Source organism: Fundulus heteroclitus, chromosome 14 (genome assembly GCF_011125445.2).
Source record: "Fundulus heteroclitus isolate FHET01 chromosome 14, MU-UCD_Fhet_4.1, whole genome shotgun sequence".
Classification (NCBI taxonomy): domain Eukaryota; kingdom Metazoa; phylum Chordata; class Actinopteri; order Cyprinodontiformes; family Fundulidae; genus Fundulus; species Fundulus heteroclitus.
The window spans coordinates 16,394,355-16,410,519 of NC_046374.1; the positions used below are offsets into that span (position 1 = coordinate 16,394,355).

Consider the following 16,165-nt stretch of genomic DNA (forward strand, 5'->3'; position numbering starts at 1 on the left):
GCGCCTGGGGAGCAATCGGTTAAGTGTCTTGCTCAGGGACCTAGGGTGGAGGCAGTTGGGCTCGAACCGGGTACTTGCATCCTTCTCTGAGTGCAAGCACACTGCTCTAACCACTAGGCCAACACTCCCCTTCTGCCACCACTACACATGTTCTCCCTGTGTATGCGTGGGTTCTCTCCGGGTACTCCGGCTTCCTCCCACAGTCCAAAAACATGACTGTTAGGTTAATTGGCCTCTCTAAAATTGTTGTTAGGTGTCAGTGTGTGCATGAATGGTTGTTTGTCCTGTTTGTCTATGTGTTACCCTGCGATTGACTGGCGACCTGTCCAGGGTGTACCCCGCCTCTCGCCCGTTGAATGCTGAAGATAGGCACCAGCAACCCCTCACGACCCCAACAGTGTTGGAAAATGGATGGTTGGATGGGTTATGAGGCATCAAGTTTTCACATAATTGGTCCATGATTTAACTCATTAGCACTTAAATGTGAACAGGACCAGGCTTTTGTCACTTTTGTACATTTGTTCTTGTTTTCTTCTCTCCTTCAGGTCAGAACTACGTACTGTTGGGAAAAGTCAACGCCCAGGGAAACAGCCAGCTAAGCCCACCCAGCTTTGCATTCATTTATCAGCCCGCACACACCTAAACCCTGGAAGGCATCTTTCACAAACCATGCTGTCAGCCTCAGCCACCAGTAAGGTCCACAGCTGAGAAATAAACCTTATCATGACATCTTTAATAACATAGAAAACTGTCATCAGCTGTGTATCTCATTTTGTATTTTGTCTGTAAATAATTTGTATCCCTATATTAAGGGGCACAAAATAAAACATAGTTGGAATGTTTTCAGTACCTGCTGTTTTAGTTCTTAAAAAACTTGATATTAACATTAGAAACCAAAAGAGCACACATCCAACAAAAAGCAGCAAAAGAGTTAATTAACATTATGAGACAGCAAGGGATTAATTTCCACTGTTATGCTGATGAAACTCAACAATAATCATCCAATAATCCTGATGAATCTAGTCAGTTACTACAGACATGTCTTGATGACATCAAAACCTGGATGATCTTAAATTTTTAGCTATTAAATTCTGACAAGACAGAAGTTATAATCTTTGGGCCTGAGTCCTCAAAAATAAACTTAATGAATCATTTAATCTGGATGGCTTTAAATTGGCCTCTGTTAATAAAGTAAAAAATCTTGGTGTTATTTTTGACCAAGACATGTCATTTAAATCCCATATTAAACATGTTTCCAGAGTTTCCTTTTTTCACTTCAGAATATCGCCAAATCTATGTTCGATCTACGTTCCTACCCTCAAGCGGCCGAAATGAGTTTTCTCCGTAGTGTGTCTGGGCTCTCCCTTAGAGATAGGGTGAGGAGCTCAGTCATCCGGGGAGGACTCAGAGTAGAGCCGCTGCTCCTCCACGTCGAGAGGAGCCAGTTGAGGTGGCTCGGGCATCTGGTTTGGATGCCTCCTGGACGCCTCCCTGGTGAGGTGTTCCGGGCACGTCCCACCGGGAGGAGGCCTAGGGGAAGACCCAGGACACGCTGGAGGGACTATGTCTTCTGGCTGGCCTGGGAACGCCTTGGGGTTCTCCAAGAGGAGCTGGCCCGAGTGGCCGGGGAGAGGGACGTCCGGGCTTCCCTACTGAAGCTGCTACCCCCGCGACCCGACCCCGGATAAGCGGAAGAAGATGGATGGATGGATAGATGGATGGATGGAATATCGCCAAAATTTGAAATATTCTGTCCAGGAGTGATGCTGAAAAACTAGTCCATGCATTTGTTGCTTCAAGGCTGGACTATTGTAATTCTTTACTACCAGGAAGGCCACAAAATGCAGTTCAAAGTCTTCAGCTGATCCAAAATGCTGCAGCAAGAGTTCTGATGGAAATCAAAAAGAGGGATCATATTTCTCCAATTTTAACTTCCCTTCATTGGCTTTCTGTTAAATCTAGTATATAATTTAAAATTATCTTTTTCACATAATCAAGCTCCATCATATATCAGAGCTCTGATTACCCCATTTGTTCCTAACAGAGCACTTCTCTCTCAGACTGCAGGTCTGCTGGTGGTTCCTAGAGTCTCTAAAAGTAGAATGGGAGGCAGATCCTTTAGCTATCAGGCTCCTCTCCTGTGGAACCAACTCCCAGGTTTTGGTCCGTGAGGCAGACACCCTGTCTACTTTTAAGATTAGGCTTAAAACTTTCCTTTTTGACAAATTTATAGTTAGAGTGGCTTAGGTTATCTTGAGCCATCCCTGTACATATTGAGCTTTAGGCTTAGGACATCAAAGCCATGGACAATGCAGATGGCTGTCCACTGTGGCTCAACGCTCTTTCATGAGGAGTGAATGCTGCTTGTCAAGAGTTGATGCAATGTACTGGGTTTCCTTAGATAGGAAACGTTTTGACCAATCTGTCTGGATCATTTTATTGAATGTGACTTTTAAAATTACTCAGTGAGACATAAAAATAATTACAATGCAAATAAATATTTGATAAAACATTCAGAAAGGGATTTCTAAAACTGTAAGTGGTTTAAAAATTAACCTCAGCCCTGTTCAATGTAAACTCAGCAGAAAAGATAATAGCCCTTTTACCAATTTCAGTGAGCGCAAAAAGAACAGAAACCAACAACGAGGCTAAAAAAATATAAAAGAAAGTGAATATAATTAATTTAATAATATTAATTTAAGTTCAGATTACTTGGGGACAGTTTGCAGCAAATGTATGAATGTAAGTCACAAGATAAACAGATCAAAATTCCATCCAGCATATAAAATAAAAGTAATTACTAATTCAAGTCCATTCCAGCTCAATCCATTGATACAGTCCAAGTTAATCTAAATCAGTTACAACACAGTTTAAAGATCATTTAATGTCTGTTGATCAAAAAGAGAAAGATCCCACAGAGGATAGATTTGTCTCGCCGTTTAAGCCATCCTGTAGAGAGCAGTGGGCTGCCACACTGAGTAGCGCCCAGGGAACCATCTGTGGTCAAGGGTCTTGCTCAGGGACCCAATTTATCTAAACAAGACCAACCGTTTGATTAGCCGTTGACTTTGCAGGAATTCCTCCTCCAGAGCAAGTGTATGGCGAGAATGGAGCCCTACCACGTTTTTAGAACATGAACCTGGAACAGGCCCTTTGTATGAGCAGCCATCTGCTGCCACCTGCTGGGGATATAGAGAACAAGGAGGAAGGCAAACTCAGACTATCTGCTCTTGGAACACTATCCATGGTAATGGGAGGTTATGGTTAAGTTATGGGGAAAATTAAGCTAAAGTTTAACTAATAAAGGATTTATAAAGGTCTATAGTTAAAGAGGCTTAGGTTGTTCTGTATGTTTCCATGGGCTCATGCCCATTGAATAATCCGAAAAAAGGTGTTCGGATAACATACCGAACACCTTTTTTAACTATATGTCCTCCTGTTCCTGATGTGTACCTTTTTTCTGTAAATACTGCTTGTGTTATCTGTGTGTTCTCTTGATGGGTTTTCCTTTAAAAAAAAAAGCTCACAACAAAATGCTTAAACACAATTGCTCAGCAAGTCAGTGTTTGGCTGGGTCTGTGCTTGGGAGGAGTCTTTGATGGAGCTACTGCCATGCCCGCTCTTTGTTTTCCCTTCCCTCCTGTAGGGTTAGGGGTTAACATTAACCCTGATTGAAGACCCCTGTACTGTAATCATTTAGTACAACTGTCTTCAGTTGTCCAGGGGGTTTCTTCTAAAGAATAAAAAATGCCTTAAAAAAACCATTATACTCCATTAAAATCTTTACAACTTCTTCATTTTTATTCATGCACACATATAAACACATTTAAACAAATGAAGATAAAAAAATAAAATAAAAACACAGAGGAGCATGTCCAGATTGATTAAGTTTTTTTTATTTTTTTATTTTTGCAGCCTGGTAGCTGAGCTCTACACCAGTAAGACCAAGATGGAGGAGGAAGAGGCATGAAGGGCACATGTGTACATTAGTCTGTAGGATTGTTTCCACGTTAGATAAAAACAAGCAGAGGAGGACAACAAAAACATGTTCCTAATGCATTTTTAATAAAATGTGGTTATTTGTGGTAACTGGCACCTTTTGTCTCTAAAGCTGATCAAAAGCACTTTTTCATGATTTTAAAGTTTTTCTATTGTAAAAACTGTATTCGTGTCAGAGCCATTATAAAAATAACTGCCCCTTTAAAAGTAAACTGCCTCGTGCTCTTCTTTAATAAAAATCAGCTGCCATTTGTGAGATTTTGATATTTTTCAGCATTTTAGATCCCTCTTTATCATTGTGTTTAATGTCATTGCCAATAAAACCATATAACCATCAATAAATTAATGAAACGCATTTTCTCTTGCTCTCTGTATAAAGCTCAAGATGTAAACCCCTCACCAAACATAGCTATCAGCATGGCTGATATAGAAAGTCAAACAGAAATTCAAATACTCATTCATTCACAGTATTGCACAATATACAGCAAAGTGGACAATGAAGACGTCCACAAGCAGTGTTAAAACCCGTCACCTAGGAGTAAAGGTAGGAGATACAGCAGGTGTAAACATCAACGCGGTGGAACTGGTTCTGTTTTTTTTGGGGGATTTAAGATAATTCCTCTGAGCGTTGAAAGTAATTTTATGTAATGACAGATACGGGCCCTGGAGGGCCAACACAACAGAAACTAAAAGCTTCAACTGATGCGCAACCATCAATTCAGAGGGACCCCGCTTTAAACTTATTCTGCAGAATCGCCAGAGATGTCATCGTCGGCAGGGACGTCATCGTCGGCATGGATGATGTTAGAGAAACAGGTCTGGAAGGATGAAATGCAGCAGTAAATGCAGAGGGCACAGCAGGTAGCTAACAGAAGTAAGAGACCCAGAAGGATGTTGAGCGCCGTGATGACCGAGAAGGCGACCAGGTAGAGCGTCTTGTTGCAGTAGGAGCTCACATCCGTAGCATTCTTGATGTAGCTGGGCTGGTAAACGGAGTAAACCCAAACGTTACCTGCCGAATAAAAACAACAGGTGGTCCTCGATAAAAATTGACATAAAAAAACAAAACAAAAAGTGTGGCATGCATTGCTGTTCATCTGCTTACAGTTGACCTTTACAATCCACACTGACAGGAATGAATGCCCAACACGCATAACCGCGTTGGCTCAACCTGTTTACGTACACAACCAATCGAGTCAGTGAATGATGAAGGTGAGTCCAAACCTTTGACTGACTGTGTAAAATCCAAATTTAATGTTTTTAGTTGAATTGCTGAAACAAACGACTTTTTCATTGGGATGTACATTATTTACACAGGGAATCTTTAATATGAGGTTAGACTGAGAATTCACTGCTTTTCAACTGAGAGAAAAGACTGAGATTAGAGATAATGTCTCCCGCCATAGAGGGACAAAGAGCCCCCCCTCCCCCCTCCCCCCCCGATTTCAGTAATAAATCTCATCCTTTTTTAAGATGTAACACTAATAACCTGAACAGAGAGGAGATGATTAATCCAAATCATAAACTCTAAATCCTATTTCACACAGCTAAGATGACACTCCAAAGTTTAATCTCTGCTGTAACTCTAGTCAAATAGTTGCCAGACAACCAGTATCATTATTTCTTGCCTCTTGGGTTCGGCACGCGGCTGATGTAATTTTAAAGAAGAGCTGCTCACCAGCGATGAACCAACAGAAGAGGAACAGGGTCACTATGCATCTCAAGCAGGAATGGCCCTTCTTCAGAAAGTCATTTTTAATACCAGGATCAATATTCACAGGATTAACCAGTAGAGTGACACCAAACACAATCAGGTAGATGGGGATCTTCTCCTGGATCGGGCACTCGTCCAAGTATATCGCGCCTGATTGACAGAGGAGAGGGATTCCTTTTTTTTTTTTTCTTTCAGGAAACTGCTGTATAAAACAAATGGAGAGATGTGCAGGGACTCACCAACTGAAATCTGAAGGATGGTCAAGCTAGAGAAGATCAAATGTAAAAAACACTCTGTCGGAAAAAAACAAACACTTGTTTTAAATTTTCAGAGCAGAGCAGAACAGAAATGGAAAATGTTAAACTCTCAGGAAACAGGAACTCACTCAGTTTGGACTGTGGAACTTTAGAAACAATTTTTTTCACTTCCCGATTTCCTTCCTCTACTCCTTTCCATGTTTTAGCCATTTTCAGCGACGATGGTGCTCACCTGCAGAGGGGAACAAAGAATCATGAAACTGATGGATATCACTGACGACCTGATGATTCAGAACTTGCATACCATCCTGAACAGGGACCTTACAAGAAAAACAAAAATGTGCAGAAAAAATGTCTCAAAAAGATCAAGAAGTCTTTTGTGGTGTTTCTGTCACAGTACCTTATTTCCAGGAAAATAAACACACTAGATGTTGTAAATAGAAAGTGCACCCTACTTTCAAAATCAAAGCTTTATTCGTCACAACATATTAAAAATAATCTGGTCATACATAACCGATTAAATCATCATCACCGTGTCCTCCTCTTTTGAAGCAGGACCTTTGTCCATTTGCTGCAAACAACTGTGTGTGTGTTTTAAGACAGCTGCAGGTTGGTAGGACAATAGAAATGCCCTTAGAGAAGCAATTGTTGCCTTCAGTCAGCATGTTGGATTTTAGTAATACTAATTAGTAATATCATCTTTATTGTCATTGAAACATACATTACAACGAAATTTGTTTTCTGCATCTTAACCCATCCCCCTATGGGAGCAGTGGGCTATGCATAAACAAATGCAATTATTAAAGAACTAAAACGCTGTTAGGAGGGAGGCTGTTTAGTTGTGAATGTTTTCTACACCGGAGGTTAGATTGAAATGATTTCAGAGCCTGTGAGGACCAGATCACTGTTAGTACATCCTGATGTGTTAAAGCCAAGAACTGAAAAAAACCAACAACAATATGTGCATTGTGGTTCATTATGACTATCCTCTAGTCTTCTCATAGACACTCAAGCCATTTAATCAGTCTACTCTCTATATTGTCTTATATTTAATTTAACGGGTTTCCTGTAGGTGATTGCCTGGGTTGACGTGATCTGGAGAGGATTTTGAGTTTAAAGAAAAGTCCACATCCAACCAGAAAGAACACAGAGCAAAATTTGCTTTGCTTTTATTAATATAACTTTTAATAAATGGCAACCATTTGAAACTGTATATATATATATATATATATATATATATATATATATATATATATATATATATATATATATATATATATATATATATATATATATATATATACAGGCCAGCTGACAGCTTTTTGTTCAATATTAAAATATTGAACAAAATAACAAGTACAATGAATTATCTAAAGGTTGTTTAGCAAACCATATGGGACTGATTATCAGAGCTGAAACGACTCTTTAGACTTTAGTGCAAACTCCAATTTACAATAGAAAAAGATCAAATCCTACATGACCCACAATGGGTCATGTAGGATGAGGGCAAAAAATACATATATTTTCTAATCGTTTACATTACATTTGTTAATAAAATTTAAGGATAAATTAAAACAAATCTACATCTGAACAAAAGCCTGAAGACGCAAAATGACAGGATTTAGTTTTTCTTTTTTTCTTTTTTTTAAATAAAGCATTTTGTCTCTGTTTATGCTGTAGATTGTTAAAAATACATGTATTAATTAGTGTTTTGTAGTTACTGTAAATTAATCATGCAGTTATGAAGCAACAACAACGGCCAGATCCTCTTTGGTAAAAAACGTAAAATAATTATTTCAAATCTAGTGGATCCAGTGCAAACTGGAGGAATAATGGGAGGAATTAATCAGCTGTATAACTCTAAAACTGGTCATCATCTGCCATTAATAGTTGAGACAAATAATGTATAAGCAAGTACCTTTTCAAGGAAGCAAAGATTTTAATTTTTTTAGTGGCTGATCATGTTTCATCGGAAACAGAAATCTGAAAAAGCAATCATTATTTACTTATTTATTTATAATCAAAAATGAAAGCTTTTAAGTTAGTACTGAAACTTCTTCTGAAATATGTATGTACGCCTAATATTTGTCATATTAACTTTTTATTTGTATCATTTCATTATTCAATATAAATGTGGAAATAATCCCATTCCAGAGTAAAACAGAAACATTTCCTAAAGCCTGGTGAAATGAGCGGTGACGTCATCCAGCATATTTCCCGGTATTGCTGCGCTGCTTCCTTGGTGAGAAAGTATTTCAACTGTACTAACCAAGTAATTACTTTGATTAGCACGCAAGAACAAACTTGCAGGCTTAAGTGTTGAGAAATAACGATCTTGTTAATGTTTTTTTATTTTTATTTCCACTGCAGCTTTTTAAGAATGCTTTTTTGAAACTGAACATTTACAACTTAGTTATAAAACTGATGCCGACAAACATAAACAGTCATATAAAGTATTCCTGTTGGAGAATTAACATAAATAGCTTTTAGTTTAAACATCTTCTGCTTCATGAGGCACCATAATTTACAATTAACTATATATTAAGTTACAATGAAATACAGTACAAAAAAAGGAGGAACTGGAAAACTATAAAGGCACACAAAGAGACTACAGGAGACTATTTTACTGGATCATTTTTTAGGATTAAATTAAAAGCTCTAAAGTCATTGATAAATTATATAAAGGAGTGTTAATTATTTCTCCATTTACTACAGTCTACATGGTATTTACCTATGAAAATAATTATTTTTACTAAACCAGAATTTGAAGAGTGCAGATTACCATTAATACGGTAAAATCAGACATTGCTTATTAATTGTGATTTAAGAGAATCATTTAAAAAAGATAAACTAATGAAACATGCCTGGACAAATGTTGTGGTGTGTGTAACTTAATATTTTGTTGCGCAAGCTTATGAGGCAATCGCTGCAGTCACACTATTTCTGTAACTGTCAGTGAAATCTCCGCACCTGTTGACAGGTATATTGGACCACTTCTCATGAGCAAACGGCTCCAGTTGTCTCAGGTTTGAAGGCTGAATTCTCCAGATGGTGTGTTTCAGCTCCTTCTATAGATGGTCAATAACATTTAGATCAGGGCTCATAGGAGGCCACTTCAGAATAGTTGTATAGCCGTTCTTTGGTGGTTCTAGCTGTGTGTTTTGGGTCATTTTTCTGTTGGATGACCCGTGATCTACAGCAGAGATCAAGCGTTCTGACACTCGGCAGCACATTTCTCTCCAGAATGCCTTGATAGTCTTTCAATTTCATTGAATCCTGCAGATCTGAGACACCCAGTACCAGATGCAGCAAAGCAGCCCAGAACATAACCAAGCCTTCTCCATGTTTCACAGCAGGGACAGTGTGCTTTACTTTTCTGTCTGTGAACATGAAGCTAATGAAAACTCCAGTTTTGTCTTATCTGTCCAAAGGAAATTCTACCAGAAGCTTTGTAGTTTTACAATACGCATTGTGGTAAATTCCAGTCTTGCTTTTTTATTATTTGCTTTCAACGGTGGTGTCTCCTAACCTGACTCTCGCCATAAAGATTTCGCTCCGCCTAGCTCCACTCACATCCATCTGGGACCTCTCAATAGGAATTGCCTTTATTGAAGGCTGCGCCTTATCAAAAATCCTCGCATATGATTGGATAAGCCCTTTGTCTGTCATCTTTATCAACGAGCTATTTCAACCACTCACACCGAAGCTAACCCGTGACGCTGTGAGAGCGATGCAGTTAATGTGTTTGTGGCTCTAGTGGCACGCGTTTTATTGTCAGTGAGCTGACAGGAAGAGGGGGGAAGACAGGCGGCAAAGCGTCACGGGTTGGAGTCGATCCCGGGCTGACCGCGTCGAAGACTAAAGGCCTCCTAACATGGTTTGCGCTAATCGCTCTGCCGCGGGCGCGTCCCGGAAAACAAAACTTGCCAAATCCGGTTGGGAGAAGGGCGAAAACATGGTTTCCACCAACAAAAGCCTTCAGAGCCGTTCTCTGATGTTCTTTTAATGAAACAATATTAAGTAGATTGGACAACACGGAAGAAATAGCAGCATCAATGCTAACGCTTGCTTCCTCGATACGAGCCGCTATTGTCTGAATCAAAACAGTCTCACGTCACGGTCGCTTCTCCACTACGTCACATCTATGAAACTCCAGCCTTGCGTCCTGATTGGCTAGACAATAAAAATGGTTGGAGAAATCACTCTCTATGGGAGATGCCCCATATGGATGTGAGTGAAGCTAGACGGAGCGACATCCATATGGCTAGGGTCAGGTTAGGTGTCTCCCATGAAGTCCAATTTGGCTAAAACAATAATGGATGGTGCGATCTGACACCAATGTATCTTGACCATGGAGGTTACCTTTAATTTATCTGGAGTTTGTTCTGGGCTCTTTGGTTGCCATTAGTATCTTTCTCTTCAATTTGCCATACATTTTCCTCCTGGGACCACATCCATGGAGGTTAGCTACAGTCATGTGGACCTTAAACATTTGACACACCTCAGTTTAACATGCCCCTGTGTTCAACATATTTTCAATCTTTTCTTGGAGTGCCATCATTTTTGTCCAGGTCTGTTTCTTTAATTTAATTTTCATTAGTTAATTTTAATGATTCTGTTGAGCCACAATTCAAAACCAATGTCTTATTTTCATTGGTTAAGCCTCAGTTAATTTTTATTCATTATAACTTTTGTTCATTCAGGTTATTTCAGTGACCATTGTCGGTTTTTCTTTGATTAATAGAGGGGTACCAACATTCGTGCCCATGATTGTGTCCTAATATGACACGTGGTTCATCCTGAGTGATAACCAGTAATTCACATCTCACCAAGAGCTGGCAGATGCAGGGCGCAAGAAAAAAAAGCTGAGAAATACAAGAAATTACAAGAAAAATCCTCAAAAGTAGTTTTGAGGGGCCAAAGACTCCCCACCCCTCAGAGCACTGAAGCAGTCGCCAGGGGAACCACAACCCCAGATGCCTGAAGAGACCCCCAGAGGGACCAACAAAGCTGACTCCTCCATCCCAGGAAAGAACAGAGAGGGACCCAGAAAACCCCCCAAGAGCCAAAATGCCCTCTTTAGAAATTCAGCATCCAGATAAACCTTTTGTATTATTTTAAAAATAGTTTCTTTTACTTTCAGTTGAATGGGGCTCCTGATGAATTTAGCGTGTGCTTCTTCCAACAAGGATCATGTTTCTTTTTTAAAAGTGAGTTTTGACACACCAGTGTTATGCTTCTGAAACGATGTGGACTTGAAGGCGGCACAAATATATTTGTTATTGCATTTTTTACCCAGTAGGTGACAGATTTATGGCCGAGCAGAGCCACGCCTATTTTGTCACATATTTGAAAAACAGATGCGTTTTTTCCCCCCTAAATACCTCCAGGGAGGAGACATTAATGTTTATTAAACAAGTGCCTATTTTCTTTCACAAATAATTTTGGTTTTACAGCACTTTAAACACACAAGATGCCATTTAACTACCAAATATTTGCAAACCTCTCAGAAAAATGTTTTGCTGCACAGACATGCTTTACTCCCCCACCCCACCCCATCCCCCACCACATCTTTGTCCCATGTTTTCCAGTGAAGTAAGCTCCAGTCATTGCTAATTTGTGCCCAAAGGCAGACAAAAAAAACTTTCCCACGGGACTTTCTCAGAACTGAAGGTGTGAGTAATTAAAAATGTACATTTCTGCAGAACTGTTTTTCTTTCTTCTCTCAGGGTATGTAACCATACCAATGCATAGGAGTAGACTAGCACCGCTAGGAGCTTTGTAAGAAGAGATGAGTCATGATTTATGAGTTTTCTCTTCGTTTTACCGAAGTATGCTGTACACAATAGTACATGTTGAAGAAACACAGGGTAGATTTTATTATTAAAGGCTTTGTCATGTGCAGAAGAAGTGTTACAATGGCATTCAGCACTTTTATTTGACTAGGTTCCCTTTTATACGGGGAAAAACACATATGGCACAGTTTTGGCACATTTGGCTAAATTGTGCCAAAATAGTGTGCCCACTAAAATCTTTGTGAAAAAAAATATGCTATGGTCCAGATTTGCTGTAGTTATAGTCAAGTTGTGGATATACAAAGTCTGAGGCTTCTCCTATATTTTTACAAGGGTTTTCATTTAGTTTTGCCATATTTATTTTGAAAAATATTAAGGCAAGTCTCAGAAATTTTTATTTTTTTCTTTGTTTAATCACCTATAAATCAGACATAGTGGCATTTGCAATTGTGGATCCACTTGAATAATATTCTTTAATGCCTTAGCTTTACACAAATACTAAAGGTTTACGTACATTTACACTTTATAACTGTACAGCTCTACTTGATTTATATTAGGTATGTAATTTCGGACAGAAATTGCTCCTAAACCCCTCTGGATTTAAGGGATTAGATTGTATTTATTAGAAAATGCCTTATAATCCATTAGGTTACTGTCAGAGTCCAATAGATAATTTACAAACAAAATATTTTCTTACTACCACTTTTCATTTAAAGGGACTTCCTGTGAATTGCTATCCTCCCATTTATTTCATAAAGTTCAGTTGTGAATAGAAACATTACATGTGTATATCATTCTCCAATAATGGAGGATCTATTAGCAAAACCTTTTTCAAAATAATTGGAATGTTGTTAACTAAAAAAATTAAATCAACAAGTAAAACCCTCCTAACTCCTTGAACAGAGATCCTCGTATATGAAACCACATTGAGATTAGTTGTCTATTTGTGAAAGAAATTAATTTAACTAATTGATCTGAAAGGTTCCCAACATAGATTCAGTGCCTAGACCTATAACACCTACTTTATTGCATCCTTTGACTATTTGGGATCTTTTAATATAGTGTGTGTGTGTGTGTGTGTGTGTGTGTGTGTGTGTGTGTGTGGGGGGGGGGGGGGGTTCTGTAAGAACAAAAAAATAATCAAATTAGTTTTTTATATTGTTGGGGGCACACATTTAATAAATAGCAGGGATAAATTAATTTAGAAATGCGTTCTGCTTTAGATATGACAACCATACCAATTTTGCATACAGACATTAGCCAAATATTGACTAATTAATACATAGCCATATATATGATGTTAAAGCTGCACTAGGTCTCTTTTTAATTTTTTTTATTTTTAATTTTTTTTTGCATATCTGTTAAAACTGCCACTTTGTCCTGACAGTAAAATATGAGACAGTCTGTGTAAAAAAAAAAAATCAATGTCCTCTGGCCTTGGTGTTGCCATTTGAAGTAAATAACCAATGAGAGCAAGGCGGAATGTCTGGCTCTGATTGGTTGCTAGCTGTGTCAGTCACTCTTGTGTAAGCGCTGCTCACATCCCCTCCCCCACACAGTTCAAGGTCAAGATTGAACAGTACAGGGGTTATTACACTCCCTCGTGGAGTGCCATATTCTACTTAAAAATCTCTTGAATATTTATCCCCAATTTTAACTCTTATTTTCCTATCTGTAAAGAATTTTGCTATCTAACTGTACATTCTCCAAACTATTCCCATATTTTCCAGTTTTATCTGTAAACCTTCCCTCCACATTGAGTCATATGCTTTTTCTATGTCAAAGATATCTGCTATCATCAATTCCTTTATTTTTTGTGCTTTTCCTATATTGTTACTAACCCTCACTGTTAAATTGGTTGTTGACTTACGTGTTCTGAATCCATACTGATAACTACTGAATAGCTGCTTCTGTTCTATAATAAACACCGATCTATTTACTAACATTTTCTCCATCCATCCACACAAGTGGGATGTTAATGCTATTGGTCTGTGTTTGTCTGTGTCTGATGAGTCTTTTCCTGGCTTATTAAATGGAAGGATTGTTTCCCTTTTCCATATACTTGGAACTATACCTTCTCTACAAAGCATATTAATTTTAATTTTAATGTTGTTTCAAGAAACTTTCGAAACAGAGCGTAACATAAGTTATCATCTCCTGGAGTGGAGTATCCTGTATCTTTTATTACCGTTTTAATTTATTTCATGCTTACATCTTCATCAAAGGCTTACAAAGATCTACCTTTATACTTTGAGTTTTTGTTCTTTTTGGAGCCAATGTGTATTTCCTAGATGTTCCCCAATGTGCACTGCAGCAAATGCCTCACCCAGAATATCTGTCTTATCTTCATTTAATACCTCTATTTTCTGACCGCTAATGGGACTTCTTTTCCCACTCATTTTCTTAAACATTGAACATACATTTGTTATTTTACTTCTGCTCCTATGGAAGAGCAACTTTAATTCTTAGCATCTTTAAGTGTCTTACAAGGTCAGCCCTTTTTCTTATATTAAATAAGATTGTCTCCTGTCATATTTTTCTGTGATGTTTTAAATGCTTTATCTCACTCTTTAATGACTCTTCTACAATCCTCATTTCACCATGGTGCCATTTTTGCTTTTCCTTCAATTGTTGCTTTTGGTATACTAAGTCCTGCAGCATTTAGTATGTTCCGTTACCTGTTTAGTATATTCATCAATATTTTCCTGTAATGTTAATATAGGACTTGTCTTTTCACAGATTGCTTTAAAATGTTGCCATTTAACTTTTATTAAAGTACCATCTTGTTCATTTGAATTCACCTTTTCTAAATAAATTATCTTTAATAATTGTGCTTACTGGAAAATGGTCACTTCCTAGCATAGACTCTCCCCTCACACCCCACTAAACTAAATTAAGATCAAGGCATGACATTATACCTTTATTTATGCCAATTCTTTTTCCCTGCCTGTTTTTAAGGGCCCTGAAAGTCTCCAGTGAGAGGTCCTCCTTTAAAAAATCCCTGGGAGGAGAGAAACTTACCTGCAGCTCTGTCAGAGTTCACCTTCTTGCTTTCTTCTTCAGGAGCGTCTGCGTTCTGACAGCTTCTCACAGTTGTGCGATGACAGGCCTCTGAGTTCCTGGAGTGCGCCTGTGGGCTTAGTCACACAGTGCAACCAACAGACCGTTAAAAAGGAAGCTTTTGTTCTTCTTGTTAGCTGGAAAATGATTGATCTTAGGTTGTTGTCAGGGAAGGAGGGAATTAGGCATAACTTTCTCCCCCTAATCACGTGATAAAAAACAACAACAAAATAAATTACCTCTCTACCTTTTAGAATTTGAATTACAGTGTCCTTGGGTGCTCTGAAATAAAAAGTATTATTATTATTATTATTATTATTATTATTATTATTATTATTAGTAGTAGTAGTAGTAGTAGTAGTAGTAGTAGTAGTATTTGTAGTAGTCATGCCTGCCAACAGGGGGGGACAAACGGGTCAGTTGTCCCTTGGCCCAGGACAGAGGGGGGGCCCAAAACTGACACTCTGACCAGTGCGCGCGCCACTGCAGCAGCTGCACCAAAGTCTCCCTCGCGGCACTTTGCTGCTCCCCCTCCCCGTACATGGCTCAGCGGTGCCAGCCAATCAGCACGCAGGCTCAGCCTGGACGGCCCACTCAGCTCCCAACACAAACAACCGCGGTGCTGTTCAGACTCAGGGTCTGTTCTTCGTACGTTGTTTAAAACATCCAAAATCAAATGAGACATCCAAGATGATTCTAATCACAATCCGGCTAATTGGGTTCTTCAAACACACCTGTTGTTTATGATTTAGTATGGCTGGATTGAGTTATCTGAGCTAACTGCGCGTTCATGCGTCGGTTTAAAAGTGGAAATGTATGAAGTTTATTTTGGTCCAGAAGTATTTTTGCCTTGTAAGCATGAATTTGAAGTTGTAGAGAGAGTTTCATTCCAAGTTTTGTATTTGTAAAGAAAAAAAATAAAAATAAATCAGAAGTACAATTTTTTTTTACACCTGTTCAAATTATTTTTTTTTTCCTCAACACAAATATAAATCAATAAATACAACTGCACGAATCTGCTGCTGTGAGTCACAAATTCAATGTTACAAGTTACGCCTTCATTTTCACTTTTGACACAAATGTGTCACCGGTAAAAATAATCTGTAACTTGTGGGTAGTACCCTTGATTGGACAGCAGGGGGCGCTGCCTGTTCCGTCAGTCTGTACCAACCGGAAATACATATTTGGCTACTGCCTTGTTGCCTTCCAAGGACCCTACCCGCATATGCCTTCGAAGGACGCAGCTTTCACTGTCACTACCCGATCCGTGGTCCGTGTACCTTCAGGCAATTCCTTTTTTTTTTCTGGAAAACCAAAAACGGAAACTACTTCTGTTTTTC

At 38.7% G+C, this 16,165-nt stretch overlaps 1 protein-coding gene and 1 long non-coding RNA gene across 2 annotated transcripts; both read right to left on the minus strand.

The window, feature by feature from the left end:
* Positions 1–3,894: 3,894 nt before the first annotated feature.
* On the minus strand, positions 3,895–5,717 carry LOC118565927 (transmembrane protein 272-like; the record flags this gene model as incomplete). Its single annotated transcript, XM_036147018.1, has 2 exons — positions 3,895–5,011; positions 5,678–5,717. Coding segments are annotated over 2 exons (312 nt in total), but the record flags the coding sequence as incomplete, so codon positions are not given.
* LOC118565694 lies at positions 5,718–14,906 on the minus strand. The gene is made up of 4 exons (XR_004932530.1): positions 14,787–14,906; positions 6,099–6,202; positions 5,953–6,006; positions 5,718–5,863 (listed from the first exon to the last, which is right to left on the minus strand). It is a non-coding gene; the product is annotated as an uncharacterized LOC118565694 (long non-coding RNA).
* Positions 14,907–16,165: the final 1,259 nt, after the last annotated feature.